This window comes from Dendrobium catenatum, unplaced genomic scaffold (genome assembly GCF_001605985.2).
Source record: "Dendrobium catenatum unplaced genomic scaffold, ASM160598v2 fragScaff_scaffold_1338, whole genome shotgun sequence".
NCBI lineage: Eukaryota > Viridiplantae > Streptophyta > Magnoliopsida > Asparagales > Orchidaceae > Dendrobium > Dendrobium catenatum.
In genome coordinates, this window is record NW_021319800.1 from 1,696,400 (window position 1) to 1,713,875 (window position 17,476).

Here is a 17,476-nt window from a genome sequence, read left to right on the forward strand (position 1 = left end):
TTTTTTGTACTAAAAAGTTGTTTTAAGAAGCAATAACAAAGCTGTCCCAAATAAAGCCTAAGGCTTTGACTTTCTTTCTGTTTTTTAAGACAATTTTTTCATATCAAAATTAAAATTTTGTACTAAAAAGTTATTTTAAGAAAAGAAGTAAAACAAAAACCATACTTATCTCATATTCATTTTATTTTCAAAACTTCACAAATTGCAGATATAAATCATAAGACCTCAAGAGAAATTTTGATTTTATCTCTCAAGTGATGACTACAAAGAGGTTAGATGCTCATAATAATAATATATTTAATGTTAAATTTATTGAATTTATTTGTTATATTTTTTAATTTCTTCATATTATGATTATGTTCAAATTTTATTATATACTTACAAATAATTCTATAATTAGTATAATATTTAAATATAATAAATATTTATTATGTCATCCAGTTTGACCCCGGCCCCAGTCGAACCATCAGACCGATAACCTCTTATTCTTCCGATTCATTATCTAGTTTGATTTTCAAAATCTTGAGTAATAATTTCTGGGGGAGCTCTTAACACTCTATCTAGGGGAGACATTCTTTTTTTATATACTAATTATTGGGAGCTCTATTCCACTCTTTTTAAGGCAATGATATATATTCTCTATTGGTTAAATAAATTTGATTTTATTTGGAACATCTTTCTTATTATTTTCTTATTATTTTTTTAATTTAAAAAAATTTGTAATAAAAAATTATTTTTGTTGCCACGCAGAAGCTATCGTTATCAAAAAATTTTACGGAAACTATCACATTTTTCTTGCACGTATGATGACATGAAGATAATTTTAGCTTTTGAGCAATATTTCTTCATTTTATTTGAATATTTATCTATTCTTAGGTGGTTAAAACGATACTTTGATGATTTTATATTGAGCTCATTTTTATTTTGTTATGGCGTTTGTTTAATATTTTGCGGAATATTTGCATGGTGTTTTTGTTTGCCTTTGATCATATATTTATAAATTTTATTATAACAATGAAATCTAAAATTTTCAAAATAAAATATATCAATAAATTAAGAGACTGCCGTTCTAGCCTGAACGCCATTACGTCATCTTCTTCGTTCATTACTCCTTGCACGAGCCGTGGCTCTGCTTCTCTCTCTCTCTGTCTCTCTCTCTCTCTCTCTCTGGGCTAGGTGCGCTTCTCTTAACAAACCTCTGTTATTCCTGCATTTATTCACTTGGGCATCATCGGCGGTCATCTGCGGCTTTCATTTATGATTATGATTTTGGATCATGCATCGAAATATCTATCCCAAACTTAGCTGATTAGAACGATTAGGGTTTCATTATGTATGCTAATCTATTTATGCTTACATATTGGTTTTGTTTGTGTGGTCAGTGAGATCAAGCTGCGATCATGGAGATCACCAACGTTTCGGAGTATGAGGCCGCTGCTAAGGAGAAATTGCCAAAAATGGTCTTTGACTACTATGCTTCTGGTGCGGATGACCAGTGGACTCTTAAGGAGAACAGGGAAGCATTTTCCAGAATACTGTAAGCTTCTGGTTTCATGCATTTTGTAATCTCTTTCAGTTTTATGACTGATAGAAAAAATCAAAACTGAAAATTAATCAAAATTTGTCTTTGTTTGAAATCAATTTGACTTGATTTTGAATCAATTCGTGCGAGAGTTTTTATTGATCTTCAGTCGATTTCAAGTTTTAATTGGTTAACTCCAATTTAAAATGCCACTAACAATAACTTATCTAAAATGGAATACATCTTTTCATGCATATCTTTTGATGTGAGTTAAATATTAGGATGTTGTATAGTTAAATATGAAAATTTAAATGTTAAAATATATAAATATATAAAAATTTTGTGGAATGCCTCTCTATGTTGATTAAGTAAATGATGGTGTTTTAGTTTATTTATTTTAGCGCTGATAATTTTTTTTGCAAACTGATGACTTGTAGATTCTGTTATAGTTACCTTGAAGCTGTAAAAGCTTTTTGGGGTCCCTCATAAGTGCATATAAGCAACAACAACATTACACCAGTGCAGTGTAAACCTTTTGGTTTATTACATTTTGAACAGTAAACAGAGTGGCACAATTAAATAGAAATAAATTAAGAAGTAAATTTTAATGATTGATGTTCCAAATATAAAAGCCTGAAGGCTTTTCAACTTGCCTTGAGGCTAGATAGACCCTGAACAAAATTAACTGTAGATTCTTTCTAATAAAGTGGAAATTATCTAAACCATTAAATTGTATCTCTAATATATTTGAAGTTTTAAACAGATCTGTATCACCAAAGAAGTAACAGTATGAATATTGACTTGAAAATCTTTCTGCTGCAAATTTAGCTAATGAATATTGAAAAGAAATTTGTGTAAAATGGATTTCCAACACAACTAATAGCAATCTGGGGAAGTGATTTATTCTTGGCTGTCAAAGAATGGCATATTGTTTTTACTAGGATTGTCATATAATAGTTGAACTATAGCATTGAATCCAGGGATCATAATTTAAAAATGTCATTCCCTCGATTGAAAATAGTTCTTGAGAACCTCTCCTTTTCATAATTTCAGCAAGATTTAATTACCACAAGATGGGACTGCAGGAAATCGTAGACCTTGCTCAAGATTTACCGTGGCATTAACACTTTTAATGGCTATCACATCACCTTCCTATTTTCAAACCTTCAGGGTTTCCTTTTTGCCTTCGCAAATAGACCAGTGTGGTGGTTGCCGCCTCTTTCATTTTCTTGCTTAATGTTATTTTGTTTTTTTGAATTAGTTGAGTCAAGAGGGACGAATTGAGCATTGAACCCATGAATGTACTGATTGTAATGTAGAAGAATGGGTTACCATAAACATTGAACATCGACTTCTTTCAGTGGCTAGGCTTAGGGCATAATCTGGTGATGATCAGTTCTGTTGTGCTTTTAATTTTTAATTGTTGACTTCAATAATCTTTGCTAGCAGTTTAACTAGTTTATTTGTGTCAATAAGTTTTTCATTGATTTTGGTCAACATGAGAAATATTATGTATTTCTTCAAGCATGTAATTACACTGCTTTAATTATTGTTATTGTGTGAGTGTTTATGGACTGTTTCTCACATCTCCTGATCCAAACGCTCGATGATTTGAGTTTGCTAAACTGAGTTTCCTTTTTCTGAATTGGCAATACAAGATCCTTTTTTTTTAGTTAAATGGCTATGTTACTCGTGTATTATTCCCGTTCCAATAAGCAATTATAAGAGAGTGAGGAAGATAGATAGAGAGAGTCAGAGAAATATAGAAGAGTAATAAATAGAGAGATGACAAGGAAGAAAAAGGGATAAAGAGAGACAAAATGATCAAGGTGGTATACAATAATGATCTTAGTGGAACATGAAGTAAATGCAATTGTGTATCATGCATAATAGAATAACAATGTGTGTAACGATGCTAGAGTCTATGATTGTACAGATTATCCTTGGTGGTAAATCAGTAATTTATAAACTAAGCACAATAATGTATTAGTGGTGAATGCAATAACCATAATAGCATATGGTGTAACCGCAATTGTATTGTATATGCTATTTCATGAAGGCCAAAAGAAATGGAGAGATGATGGTAAAGAAATAGAGGATTGAAGAGACAGAGAGAGATGAAAAGAGTGGAGGGATAGGGAAAGAGAAAGCGAGGGGAAGATATGAAGCAAGAAATTGAGAGGCTAATTGGCCTCCTTATTTTGTTGCTTCCTTTTTCTTTTCTCTCTTTCTCTCTCTCTCTCTTCCCCTCAAATGAATGGATTGTTGCATATGCGGTACTTTTGGAGAAAAGGGGGACAAGGAGAAAATAAACCATCTTTCTTTATTGTGTATCAATGGCCAATTCAAGCTTTTGTTATTGGGAGAGGGTTATAATATGAAAATATGAATTCATATAAAATGTGATATTTGCAATGTATTATATCATATCAAATAGGATGATATAAAGGTATCCAAAAATTCTTGGGGGTGGTTGTACTCAAGTCGCCAAACACGTTAGAGGGATGCTGTTGCACATCTCTTGTTCATTGGCCAAGTGCTCCTCAGGCTGGGGCTAGTGTCCCTCCGACTGGGGGGCGTGACTCTTGCTGGATGCATTTAGATCCTTTGATGCGTCCCACCTAACCTCCCCAATTCTTCCATATCCACATATCCCCCGGCTCCACCTTTGATACACTTCTTTTTATGACGTATCAATCATGTATGCACGACTTAAACAGTACTATATCTTGGTTTATAATGCATGATAAATTACTTTATTTAGGGTATTAAATATTAATTTTGAGGCACTATTGCTTTAATGCAATTCATGTGACCAATCTTGAGAATAGGGCCTGGATCGCCTGGTGTAAGAAATTTTGATAATTGGGGTTCTAATTCAGCAAAATTGTACGACATGTTCCTTATTAGCTTGCATTCTTTCTGCAAAAATAATGCTGCAACATTATTTGATTCCCTAGGTTTCGCCCGCGTATACTTATTGATGTCTCAAGGATTGATCTAACTACAACTGTTCTGGGTCACAAGATCTCTATGCCCATCATGCTTGCTCCATCTGCTATGCATAAGATGGCTCACCCAGAAGGTAAATGACATAGATTTATCGTTTTATATATGAGTGCATGCGTTTGCTTGATTTTAACAGTTCATTTCAGGTTTATAACTAGCTTTGTAATCCCGTATCTATTATTGAAAGTCTAAGAACAAATACTTCTCTAATTACTGTAATATTAAGCCGCTCTAAGCTCTTAATGAATCTTATAACTGTGAAGTATGATTTTCATATGGAAATATTGATATCTTTCTATTGTTATTATCTTTTAATGTGAATTTGGCATCATTTCAATAAATTTTAGGAATCTATGGTCTTCAATCATAAATTTACTCTGTTGTCTTGCAGGAGAGAATGCTACAGCTAGAGCAGCATCAGCAGCTGGCACTATTATGGTTTGGCTCTATTGAATTACTATTTATACTTAAACTGACATAGTGGATTTTATATTACTCTGGTAGTGGGAACTATAGAAACACCAAGCTTAATACGTCAAGAGCATCTGTAGACTTTCCACAAGCTAAAGTTGCATTCTACGTCGATTTTATTTGGTCTGAAGCTTGAAATCCATTATTTTCTAAATTATCAAATCAACCAAATAATCTGTTTGTTTGATTGGTGAATGGAAATTTTTTTTGAACCAATTCGATGACTAGTTATACAGGGCTTTAGAAGATGAGGCTGAATATAGTATAATTGACAGAAGAATTATTAGCTGTTCACAAAAACTTGGCTACCGTATTAGGTGGCATCATGTACTGATATAACCCTTTGGAGTGCGCATGCCAAACTTTTGTAGTGGCGATTTCAATATTACTCCATATTATAGGTTGATGAGGATAATGTAAGTATGCCAGATAAAATAAAATATTTTCTATATTTCTCTTCGCTCTACTTTGTCTTTTTGCCAATGTATGGTTGCAAAAGGTTGAACTCTTCATCCATGAGTTCTATGCTTAGATCTGAGCAAGAGTGGTCGAGTGGTGACCTGATAGTATAAGCCAGCTCTTTCATTAGCTCTCCTCAGCTATTTTTTGCAGTTTTTTTTTTCTTTTTTTTTTGGTGTGAGTGACTTTCACTATTGTCAAGATAATTTTTATATCTATTGAAATAATCCTTTCTAACAGTAAACCTGCTTCTAGAAGTAGTTGAAGACCAAATCTTGAAGTTTACTTCTGCATTGTGTTTATTACGCATATGTTGAAATTTCCTGACATAATCCTAACTAGCCAGCAATTACATTATACAGTTATGTTATTAACATTTCATTTGCATTACTTATTGCGCATGTGCATTCATGGTTTATTCCGTCACTATTTCATCACCATGCCTTGTCATCCTAGAAAATAACAATGGGCTTTCTCTTTTTTTTTTTTAAGACTATATCAACATTTTCTACTTCAAGTTTTGAAGAAGTTTCCTCAACAGGACCAGGAACTCGCTTCTTCCAGCTTTATGTAAGCATCCTCTTACTAACAAATTGCATCGAAAATATAAATTTTATAAACATTAAGCTTTCATTTATTCACAACTTGTATCGATGGTTAGGTTTTAAAAGACAGGAATGTAGTTGCACAGCTCGTTAGAAGAGCTGAGAGGGCTAATTTCAAGGCATTAGTCCTTACAGCTGATACTCCTGTTCTTGGTCACAGAGAAGCTGATGTGAAGAACAGGTGTGCCCTTGAAAATTTTGCTACTAAATTACTCAGCAGTTGCTCCGTCAATTGCTAATGTATGCGTATTAAGCCGTAATGAGGGAAAAAAAAAACTCCTATATGAACATTTTCAAACAAGGACAATAGAGAGCTTCATTTTAGGATTAGGAATTCTCTATTTTTCAATTTTTTATTCCTTAGCAGGAGGAAAAAGTTTTTGTTTTTTAAAAACGAGAAGTTATACCCCATGTAGTGGGATAGATGTTTGATGTCGTTGTTGTTGTAAAAGTGATAAGTTATATCCATACATTTAAAAATGACAGTAATAATAAATGACAGAGTATAAGATAGTCATATTTTCTTGAAATTGTTATATAAAATGTAATCTCTAGAATAGTTATAATAATAATAATAATAATAATTACTAGGACCATATGTGTGTGTAGATAGGCTACTGGTATAAACTCATTAAAGATGCTAATTTTCTAAGTCAAGATTTCGTGCATTTAACTTGATGAAGCACATAAATCCAGTGCATTGATTTTGTACGAGAAAAGCATATAAACAAAAAGAAAAAAAAAAAAGACCATCTATTGCATGGCTATTTTCATATTCATGAATCTCATTGGGATGTGGTTTGAAAGGATTGGAAAGAATGTAAAAAAAAATCTGTCCTTATCCTAGTGAAAAACGAGAAATTTTCATGTGTTTCCTAAAGAAAAAAATAAATTTCACATCAACTAAAAAAAGGAAAAAGATACTTGTACTCCATTTCTCCCCATTTAAGCGAGTGGGTGAAAACTAATTTCATATCAATTCCTTTCCCTCTATATTTCCATTTACTTTTCATTTTCTCTCTTTGAATTCATTCAAATCAAACATGGTATATGAGTACGAGGTTTTTAAACAAAAGTTTTGTTTTCTTCTGCAATCTCAGTTTTGCCACATTGTCATGTAGGTTTGTTTTGCCTTCATCTTTGATCTTCAAGAACTTTGAGGGCTTAGACCTTGGCAAAATGGAGAAGGTGGAATTCTTTATATATGCAAATCGATGGCTTTGTATATATCAATTTTTTTATTCCCTTGCTATTTTGAACAGACTAATGATTCTGGGATTGCTTCTTATTTTGCAAATCAAATTGACCGATCTCTGAGCTGGAAGGTACAATAGATATGATTTGAAATATTTTCCTTGTACGCTTAGTGCAAGAAAAGTTTTTTGTACTGATTTGTTGCAACTTAATGATGTTGGTAAGAATGTTAAAAAAATTATGCTAAAAATAGTGCCCATTGTATTTTAATATAATTTCCTTTAATCTAATTAAAATTTGACAGAAAAAATTGAAAACAAAAACTTGATAGTATGGTCAGAAGTAGCTCAGCGTTGACATGATAAACATTTTTATTGATTTTATCTAAGAATTAACAATTTATTTACCTAGATTAACTTAAAGAGCCATTTGGGATCATTTTTATTTTATTTTATTTATTTTTAATATGAAATTAAATATATTTGATATATTAGAAATATGTTTTTTAGTTTATTGAATATCAAATGAGTTGATTTAAGCAATGATCAAGATGATTGTTGGCAGGGCAGCCGTGGCGTCTTTGCGGGCTTCGAAAATTTGCACCCCAGCCTCTTCGTGAACCCTCTCTTTTCTTTTTTTGGCTCATCGAGGAGAGTTTTAATGAGTATGTTCCAGGGCAAATTTTTATAAGGTTTGATTTTAAATAAGACACTACCCTGAGATTTCTCCCTCATTTTGCGAGGACTTTATGATATGAGTTTTGGTTTCCTATAGGTGCAAGCTCCTATAGTTAATTATCCCTCCTAAGAATGAGAGAGAAGTTTCGATCAAGGCTAGTCGTCAAACAGATATGAAATATCTAACATATAGTAGCAACATGATTTAGATATTTGAAAATTGGAAATTTCACCATCTTATACTTAAAGAGGATGGTGGGGGATGGTGATGAACCTGATCAAGATCCCATGGTTCAGTCATCTCGGGCCATCATAGTCCCTTGTCTACTTAGTCAGAGGATGTAGTCAGCCCAACCTGATAGAAGGATTCTTGTTGGCAGTCATGGGTTGCGTTGTCCAAGGGTTCCTTGTAGATATGGGGTAAATATTTGTTTAAGAGGACAAATTTGAATCCACCTTAACTAACAAAGGGCGTTGTGCCCTATCGATTATATCCTATTGATTCATTGCTCAATGATTTGAAGTCGTTAGGGAACATACGGGCTCTGAATATAACCACAATTTAGTGGTGACATTTGACTACAAAATTACCCGGTCATAACTGTTTACCCGCGGTGCCATTTAGTGGTGAAACCATTGTTGTTGTGTCATTTGGTAGTAAAATCAACAGTTAGAGTACACGTACCACGTCCTTATTGGCAAGAAATATATTGAAAATGAATCCTAGTGATATTCTCGACCAGACATTTGCTCTTTGTAAGCCAATTGATTTTTCAAATTTATTTGCCTTGTGAAAAGGTTGGAGTAGCTCTAGTGGAAGATAAGATTAGAGAGAGTCGCCTTAGTGATTTGGTCACATTAAACAGAGGCCTTCCAATGATCCGGTTAGGAAAGTTGAGGTATTAGATTTGAATTATGTTAAGAAAGATAAAGGTAGACCTAAAAAGACTTGGTTAGAAAATATTAGTAATGATATTTCTTTATTAGATTTAAATGAGAATTTGACTTTTAACTGGACACAATGGCGAAAAAGGATTCATGTAGCAGATCCCTCGTAGTGGGACAAAGGCTTGATGTTGTTGTTGTTGGTAAACTATTGCGGAGGGTTGATTGATTTTATTTTAAGTGCTTAATGATTCATTTCATTTTTAGATATCTTGAATTTTGGTGCTTTTGAAATTTTGAATTTTTATGGGCATTTGGATGTATTTTAAATGTTTGGAGCCCCATCTAGTTGAGATTTTTTATCAACTTGGCTATCATCATGGTTTTCATAAGTTATTTCATTTTTTGTTGATTAAACCTTGTCGACTCTGCCTACTTGCTGGTAGAGGATCATGTTCGAATTCAAATCCATGTTTTAACCTGCGCAGCATCCTCAGGCATTACGTGTATATCTACGACACGCTCATCGAGACCCATGTGAATATATGTTGTTGAATGCATTTTGCATGATGCATTTATATAATTGTTATACATATGTAGTAGATGTATACAACGCATATTCATATGTCATGTTTATTTGCCTATGCACTTTGTATTTTGTGTTCGCACATCATATAATTGTGGTGTGAGGCATTTTTGCATCTAGATATAATATTGTATGATATTACTTGAATGAAATCCTCTGTATATAGCAAATACATGCTGGAGGACACTCGACTGCACATGTACAACATATATGCATGTAAATGCAATATTAAATGACATTCTGATAGGAAATACGTGAGTTCGCAAGTAACCCTAAGGAATACTTGAAGCCACAAGCAAACCTAATCACAATCGGAGTGGAAAACAGCAGGAAAACTGCTGTTTTGAGCAGTGGAAAGCAGCCAATCACAAGGAAGACAGTGAGAAAAAGCAAGAAAACTAAGAGAAACTCAAATAAAGACTTGTATTTCACTAGTAAATGAATAAAATTAGCAAAGATGCAATTGTTCTTCAATTTGAGAGGAAGAACAACTCTCCAAATCTCTAGCAACGCCAAGAGCCAAAAGCAAGAAAACCTAGATCTCAAATTAAAAATTCAAATTCAAGATACCCCCCTCTTCCCTCCTAATCCCCTAATTAACAATAATGAAGAAATACAAAATACCTAAACAACCCTTGCATTCAAAAATTTTCCCTCCCACCCTTGCATTCAGCCCACGTGGGCCCCCTTTGGATTTCCGCTCCCCCTCTCTCTTGTTTTCTTCCGCCGGGTGTAGACCCAGACTCGTCCAGGCTGGACCAACTTCCTCTTGGGCCGGCGTAACATTACTCCCCTCCAAAAAACTCACTTAGTCCTCAAGGTGAAAGGAGGAAAATTGCTCTTTCACTCTTTCAAACGGCTCCCAAGTCGCGTCGAAATCAGGGAGGTCCTTCCATTGAATCAATACTTCCTTATTGCCTTCTTGATCGGATCTTACCCCCATAAGCTCCAGGGGTTCTAAAATCACTTCCCAATCCTCCGTCATTGATGCTGGTAACTGTTAACCTCTGTAAGAATGAAACAAGAGGAGAAGAAACGAAAATGGAAATCCAGCATGCATACTTCAAACCCGACGGATCCAGAAATACCGCAAGAAATCCCGGTTGGAACACCGGATGTATAGTAGCGGAGGGGGGTAACTTCAGACGATACACCACTGCTCCAATCTTCCCCAATATCTCATAGGGACCAAAGTACCTCGGGGCCAGTTTCTCGTTCCTCTTGCTAGCCACTGATTTCTACCTGTAGGACCTTAGCTTCAAGAACACTTTCTCCCGCACTTCATATTGTATGTCTCTTCTGTGTGTAGCCGCTCGCTTCTCATTATTTGTTATGCCCTCTCCAGATATTTCTTTAACTCTTCCAACACTCGATCCCTCTCTTCTAAGTACTGTTCGACTAAAGAGACGGGTGTGTTTCCCTTCCCATAATGTACTAAGTGTGGGGGGCTCTTCCATAGAGCACCTTGAAAGGAGTCATTTGGGATGCCGAATGATACGAAGTGTTATACCAGTACTCCGCACAGGGCAACCATTTAGCCCACTTCCGTGGTGTTTCAGAAGCAAAACACCTCAAATATGTCTCCAAGCTTCGGTTAACCACTTGTGTCTGTCCGTCTGTCTGTGGATGGTACGCGGTGCTTCTCTTGAGAATTGTGCCATGCATTCTGAAAAGTTCTCTCCAAAACTGACTGAGGAACACTTTGTCTCTATCCGACACAATCAATTCTGGAATCTCGTGTAATCTAACCACTTCCCTGATAAATGTTGTTGCCACTGATACTGCAGTGTAAGGGTGTCATAGGAGCATAAAGTGTGCATACTTACTGAGTCGATCCACCATGACTAAGATGACTGTGAATCCTTCTGAGCGTGGTAAGCCGTCGATGAAGTCCATAGACACTTCCTCCCATACTCTGTTTGGAAGTGCTAATGGTTGAAGTAACCCTCCTAGCGCCATTGTCATGTATTTATTTCTCTATCACACCTCACACCTTGCCACCATCTCCTCAACATTCTTATACATCCCCTTCCAGTAGAGCTCCGATGCCAGCCTCTTATATGTCTTGTGTACTCCTGAATGTCCTCCAACTGCACTGTCGTGGAATCCTGCAATAGGCGAGGAATGTGTATTGTGATGTTTGTGGCATCACAAACCTTCAATGGTATAATAGCCTCTCTCCCTCTAGATAGTACCCTAAATGGCTGCTACTGTCCTTCTTCAAACTTTCCCTGATCTTCTTCAACTCTTCATTCTGCATGCTCTCCTCCTTGATGGCCCACCAGTCAACCATTAGTGGTAGTGAAACTGCCACCTCCTAAAGTTCCCCCATACACCTGGATAAGGCATCAGCTGCCTTGTTTTCCACCCCAGGCTGATACTGGATCTCAAAGTCATAGCATAACGGCTTTGACAGCCACCTCTGATGTTCTTCGGTCATCATCCTTTGCTCTAACAAATATTTCAAACTCCTCTGATTTGTTCGAACAATGAAATGCCTACCTAATAGATAAGGGCGCCATTTCTGAATGGCTAAGACTATGGCCATCAGCTCTCTCTCATACACCAACTTCAATCTAGCGCTGGCCGATAGCACCTGACTGAAATAGGCTATATTCCTGTGATTCTACATCAACACTGCTCCTAAGCCATATCCTGATGCGTCGGTCTCCACTATAAAAATCTGACTGAAATTTGGAAGAGCTAACACTGGAACTGTCGTCATAGCTTTCTTCAACCTCTCAAAAGCCTGGGTTCCCGCTTCTCCCCATAGAAAGTTGTCCTTCAGTTACTCAATCAAGGGCCAGGCGATGGTGTTGTATCCATTCACAAACCTTCTGTAATAGCTAGTAAATCCTAGGAAACCCCTCAATTCCCTTATGTTCTTAGGTAGTGGTCATTTCTGCATTGCCTCAATCTTTGACTGGTCGGTCGCCACTCCCTCTTCAAATACCACAATCCCCAAATATTCCACCCTGGACTGTGCGAAACTGCACTTCTTTAGGTTAGCCTTCAGCTGATGGGCTTGTAGGATCCTAAGAACCTCCTTCAAGTGCTCCAAGTGTTCCTCCTCCGTTCGGTTGTATACCGAGATGTTATCAAAGAAGACTAGCACTAACTTCCTCAGATGCTAACGAAACACTCTATTCATCAAGGACTGAAAGGTAGCCGGAGCATTAGTGAGCCCAAACGACATAACCAAAAACTCATAGTGCCCCTCATGCGTTCTGAATTCCATCTTCTATATGTCCTCCTCCTTCATTCTGATTTGGTGGTAGTCAGACTTCAGGTCCATCTTGGAAAATACTACGGCTCCGTTCAACTCATCTAGTAACTCATCGATCACCGGAATGGGGAATTTATTTGGTACTGTTTCCTTGTTTAGCACCCTATAATCCACGCAAAACCTCCAGCTCCCATCATTATTTTTGACTAGTAAGACATGATTGGAGAAAGGACTCACACTGGGTCTGACAATCCCCGCCTCCAACCTCTCCCTGATCAGCTTCTCAATTTCATCTTTCTGAATCTGGGGGTAGCGGTAAGGTCGAACACTAATCGGTGATACCCCGTCCTTCAGAAGGATGGCATGTTCCTGCTCTCTGGGGGGTAGCAAGTCTTATGGTGGCTGTAGCACCTCTTTGAACTGCTATATGAGTGGTTTCACCATTGGTGGAATGTCTCCCTCTTCCCCCACACTGACCCTCTCCAAGCATTGCAGCTCTATTAAATATCCACCTCCCACCTCCTGTATGGATCTGATCATGGATTCGAGAGATACTCCTGCCCTAGATAGCCCCGCATCACCCTGGATCATCATCCTCTATCCTTCCACCTTCGGTTCCATCCTTAGAGCACCCCAATTGACTTTGGTCTCCCCCAAAGTCTGAAGCCATTTCATCCCCAGGATGACGTCAGTACTCCCCAACTCAGGGAAAAAAAATTCTCCATCACCTAGATCCCTTGAATGGACAGTACTACTCCCCTGCAAATTCCTCTCCCCATCTCCACCTTCCCGTGCCCATCATCACTCCATATCCTCCCGTGTCCACTAATTTCACTCCTAACAGATATACAATTTGCTTAGAGATGAAATTGTGTGTGGCCCCACCGTCAATCAGCACCACCACCTCTTGATCCCCTATTTCTCCCCTCACTTTCATGGTGTGATTTGGTGTGAATCCCACCACAGATTTTAGAGAAACCTCAGCTACGTCCAGATGTAGCTTCTCTTCTTCTTCCTCCACTATCCCGCTCTCACCTCCCTCAGTTTCCTCGTCATCACAGATGGTGAAAACCTGAAGAGTTCGGTCCTTACTTCTATGTCCTAGCATGTACTTCTCGTCGCACCTGAAGTACAACCCCTTAGCCCGTTTCTCCTGGATCTCCTTCTCCTTCAGCTTCTTAAAATTCCCTCTAGGCCCCCCTCCTCCTGTCATCTCCTTTGGTGCTTCTCGTGGTCCTCCCTGTGCAGCTCCCTTGGGGGCTAGGAAGGTAGTCTTTATCCTGTAGGATCTTCCAGAGCTACCGCTACGAGCTCCCCTCTCCAGGTGCTTCTGGTCCTCCACCAGCTGTGCCAACTCCATGGCCTCCCCCAAGTCGCATGGTCTCATCACCCTGACAGCTGCTCTGATATTCAGTTTAAGCCCCTTCATGAAGTTCTCCTCCAGCGCAGTCTTAGAAAGACGATCCAACCTGCTCGTGAGGTACTCAAACCTGTCACGGTAATCTGCTACCGTCTCCTCCTGAGTCAAGGCAAAGAACTGCTCGTAGAAGTCTCCTACCCTACTGGTTCGGAAATGCTCCAGAAGACGGTCCTTGTACTCTCTCCAGTTTTGAATGGACCTCCTCATGTCCCGTCATTAGTACCACGCTAATGCTTTCCCTTCCAAACACAATCCTGCAGCTGCCAATTTCTCATCCTCTGTTAACCCATTGACCGCAAAGTATCGCTCTACCTTATAGATCCAGCCATATGCGTCCTCGCCCTCAAAGATGGGCATCTTCAATTTCATCACCCTCGGATCTCCCCCGTTTCCCCTAACTCCTCTATAACCTCCCATTCCCCGAGAGGGAAAACCCCCCCAGTGGTCATGACCTTCCCTCCGCCGATCGTACCCCTGCCCTTCCTCATACTCTTCCCTTCTCCTCTCCTCCTCAGCATCTCAACGGTAGAACTCATCCCCTTCTCCCAAAAAATTCAGCACCACTTCTCTCATAGCCCATGCTTATCTCCTCCCTAGAAAGCGGTTCTAGCGGAGGCATTCCGTTATTCCCATCAAGGATCTCCACTTCTGTAGTCTCCCTCCCCCTCAATGGGTTCAGGTTCCCACATCTACCATTGTCGCCGGTGGCTTCCCTTGCTTTCGATGTCGTCGGATTTTGTTTGCCCTCTAATATCTTCTTCATCATTTCTTCTAATGCAGTAAACCTCCCATCCATCTTTTCATGAATGGACGCGAATTGATTTTGAAATTCTTCGGTTCTTTCTTCCAAATCGGTCTTCAGTTGGCAGATTTCACCCTCCAGAACTTATACTTTCCTTCCGGCCATCTTCTCTCCCAAGGTTGTCGAGAAGTTCTCTTGCGGAAGAAGGTTCCTTGCTGAAATTTCTGAATTTCAGCTGCCGATGGTCCCAAGACAACGCTCTTATACCAATTTGATAGGAAATACTTGAGTTCGCAAGTAACCCTAAGGAATACTTGAGTCCGCAAGCAAACCTAATCACAATTGGAGTAAAAAATAGCAGGAACTGCTGTTTTCAGCAGTGGACAGCAGCCAATCACAGGGAAGACAACGAGAAAAAGCGAGAAAACTGAGAGAAACTCAAATAAAGACTTGTATTTCAATAGTAGATGAATAAAATCAGCAAAGATACAATTGTTCTTCAATTCGAGAGGAAGAACAACTCTCCAAATCTCCGGCAACGCCAAGAGCCCAAAGCAAGAAAACCTAGATCTCAAATAAAAAATTCAAATTCAAGATACCCCCCTCTTCCCTCCTAATCCCCTAATTAATAATAATGGAGAAATACAAAATACCTAAACAACCCTTGCATTCAAAAATTTTCCCTCCCACCCTTGCATTAAGCCCACGTGAGCCCCCTTGGACTTCTGCCCCCCTCTATGCCGTGTTTCTTCCACCGGGTGTAGACCCGGACCGGTCCAGGCTGGACCGGTCTAGCCGGCCCCTCCTTGGCCGGCGTAACATTACTCCCCTCTCAAAAACTCACCTTGTCCTCAAGGTGAAAGGAGGGGAATTGGTCTTTCATCCTTTTAAATGGCTCCCAAGTAGCATCAAAGTCGGGAAGGCCTCTCCATCTAATAAGTACTTCTTTGTTTTCCTCTTTATCTGATCTCACTCCTATAAGCTCCAATGGTTCTAACATTACCTCTAAATCCTCGATCAGTGTAGCTGGGAGTTTTGTGCTAACTGCATGCTCACCTTGAGCTCTCTTCAACTGGGACACATGGAAAACTGGGTGTATGGTGGCTAATGGTGGTAACTTCAGTCGGTACGCCACTGCTCCGATCATGTCTAACTCCTCATAAGGGCTGAAGTATCTTGGAGCCAGCTTCTCATTCTTCCTTCTCGCAACTGTCCTTTGCCTTTAGGGGCGTAGTTTTAGGAACACCTTCTCCCCCGCCTCAAATTGCATGTCCCTCCTATGTGACTTAGCCTGCTTTTTCATGATTTGTTGTGCCCTCAGTAGATGCTTCTTCAACTCTTCCATCACCTTATCCCTTTCCTCCAAGTACTGCTCAACTGAAGAAAATGGTGTGCTTCCCTTCCCATAGTGCACTAGGTGTGGGGGGTCCCTGCCATACTCGGCCCAAGGTAACCACTTCGCCCACATCCACGGTGTTTCAGAGGAAAAACATCTCAAATATGTTTTCAAGCTCTGGTTCATCACCTTTGTTTGTCAGTCTGTCTATGTATGGTAGGCGGTACTTCTCTTGAGAATAGTGCCCTGCATCCTGAAAAGCTCCCTCCAAAACTGGCTAAGGAACATTTTGTCTCTATCAGACACAATCGACTCAAGAATCCCATGTAATCTCACCACTTCCCTGATAAATGCTGCCGCTACTGATACTGCAGTGTAAGGATGTCATAAGAGAATAAAATGAGCATACTTGCTAAGTCGGCCCACCACTACAAAAATGATTGTGAATCCCTCTGAGTGGGGGAGGCCGTCAATGAAGTCAATAAACACTTCCTCCCACACTTTGTTTGGAAGTGCTAATGGTTGAAGTAGCCCTCCTGGTGCCATCGCCTTATATTTATTTCTTTGGCACACCTCACACATTGCAACAATCTCTTCAACATCCTTATACATCCCCTTCCAATAAAGCTCCGATGCCAGCCTTCTATATGTCTTCTGTACTCCTGAATGCCCCCCAACTGCACTGTCGTGAAATTCCTGTAGCAAGTGGGGAATGTGTTATGATGTTTGTGGCATCACGAACCTCCCCTGATGTAACAACCTCTCCCCCTCCAGGTAGTACCCCGAATGGCTACTACTATCCTTCCTCAAGTTTTCCTTAATCTTCTTCAACTCCTCGCTCTGCAGGATTTCTTCCTTGATGCACCCCGCCAATTAACCATCAGTGGTACTGAAGCTGTTAACTCCTGAAGTTCCCTAACACATCTGGATAAGGCGTCGGCCGCCTTATTTTCCACCTCTAGTCGATACTGGATCTCAAAGTCATAGCCCAAAAGCTTTGACAGCTACCTTTGATATTCCTCAGTCACCATCCATTGCTCCAATAAGTATTTCAAACTCCTCTGATCCGTACGAACAATGAAGTGCCTTCCTAAAAGATAAGGGCGCCATTTCTGAATGGCTAAGATGATGGCCATCAGCTCTCTCTCATATACTGACTTCAACCGAGCCCTAGTCGATATCACCTGATTGAAATATGCTATAGGCCTGTGATTTTGCATCAACATTGCTCCCAAGCCATACCCTGATGCATCAGTCTCCACTATAAAGATCTGGCTGAAATCTTGAAGAGCTAACACTGGAACCGTCATCATGGCATTTTTCAACCTCTCAAAAGCCTGGGTT

The 17,476-nt window shown here is 38.9% G+C and overlaps 1 protein-coding gene across 2 annotated transcripts in view; it reads left to right on the forward strand.

Moving 5' to 3' along the window:
* Positions 1-1,105: 1,105 nt before the first annotated feature.
* Positions 1,106-17,476, forward strand: part of LOC110116446 (peroxisomal (S)-2-hydroxy-acid oxidase) — a 25,840-nt gene continuing 9,469 nt past the window's right edge. The window contains exons 1-8 of one of the 2 annotated variants that reach the window (XM_020850015.2): positions 1,106-1,176; positions 1,383-1,537; positions 4,483-4,607; positions 4,923-4,969; positions 5,954-6,031; positions 6,123-6,247; positions 7,188-7,254; positions 7,329-7,391. In XM_020850015.2, coding sequence (XP_020705674.1) covers positions 1,401-1,537; positions 4,483-4,607; positions 4,923-4,969; positions 5,954-6,031; positions 6,123-6,247; positions 7,188-7,254; positions 7,329-7,391 — 642 coding nt within the window. In that variant the 5' untranslated portion in view covers positions 1,106-1,176; positions 1,383-1,400. Of the gene's footprint in view, positions 1,177-1,381; positions 1,538-4,482; positions 4,608-4,922; positions 4,970-5,953; positions 6,032-6,122; positions 6,248-7,187; positions 7,255-7,328; positions 7,392-17,476 lie in introns of those variants that run through there. The other variant, XM_028699556.1, reaches the window with a different exon arrangement.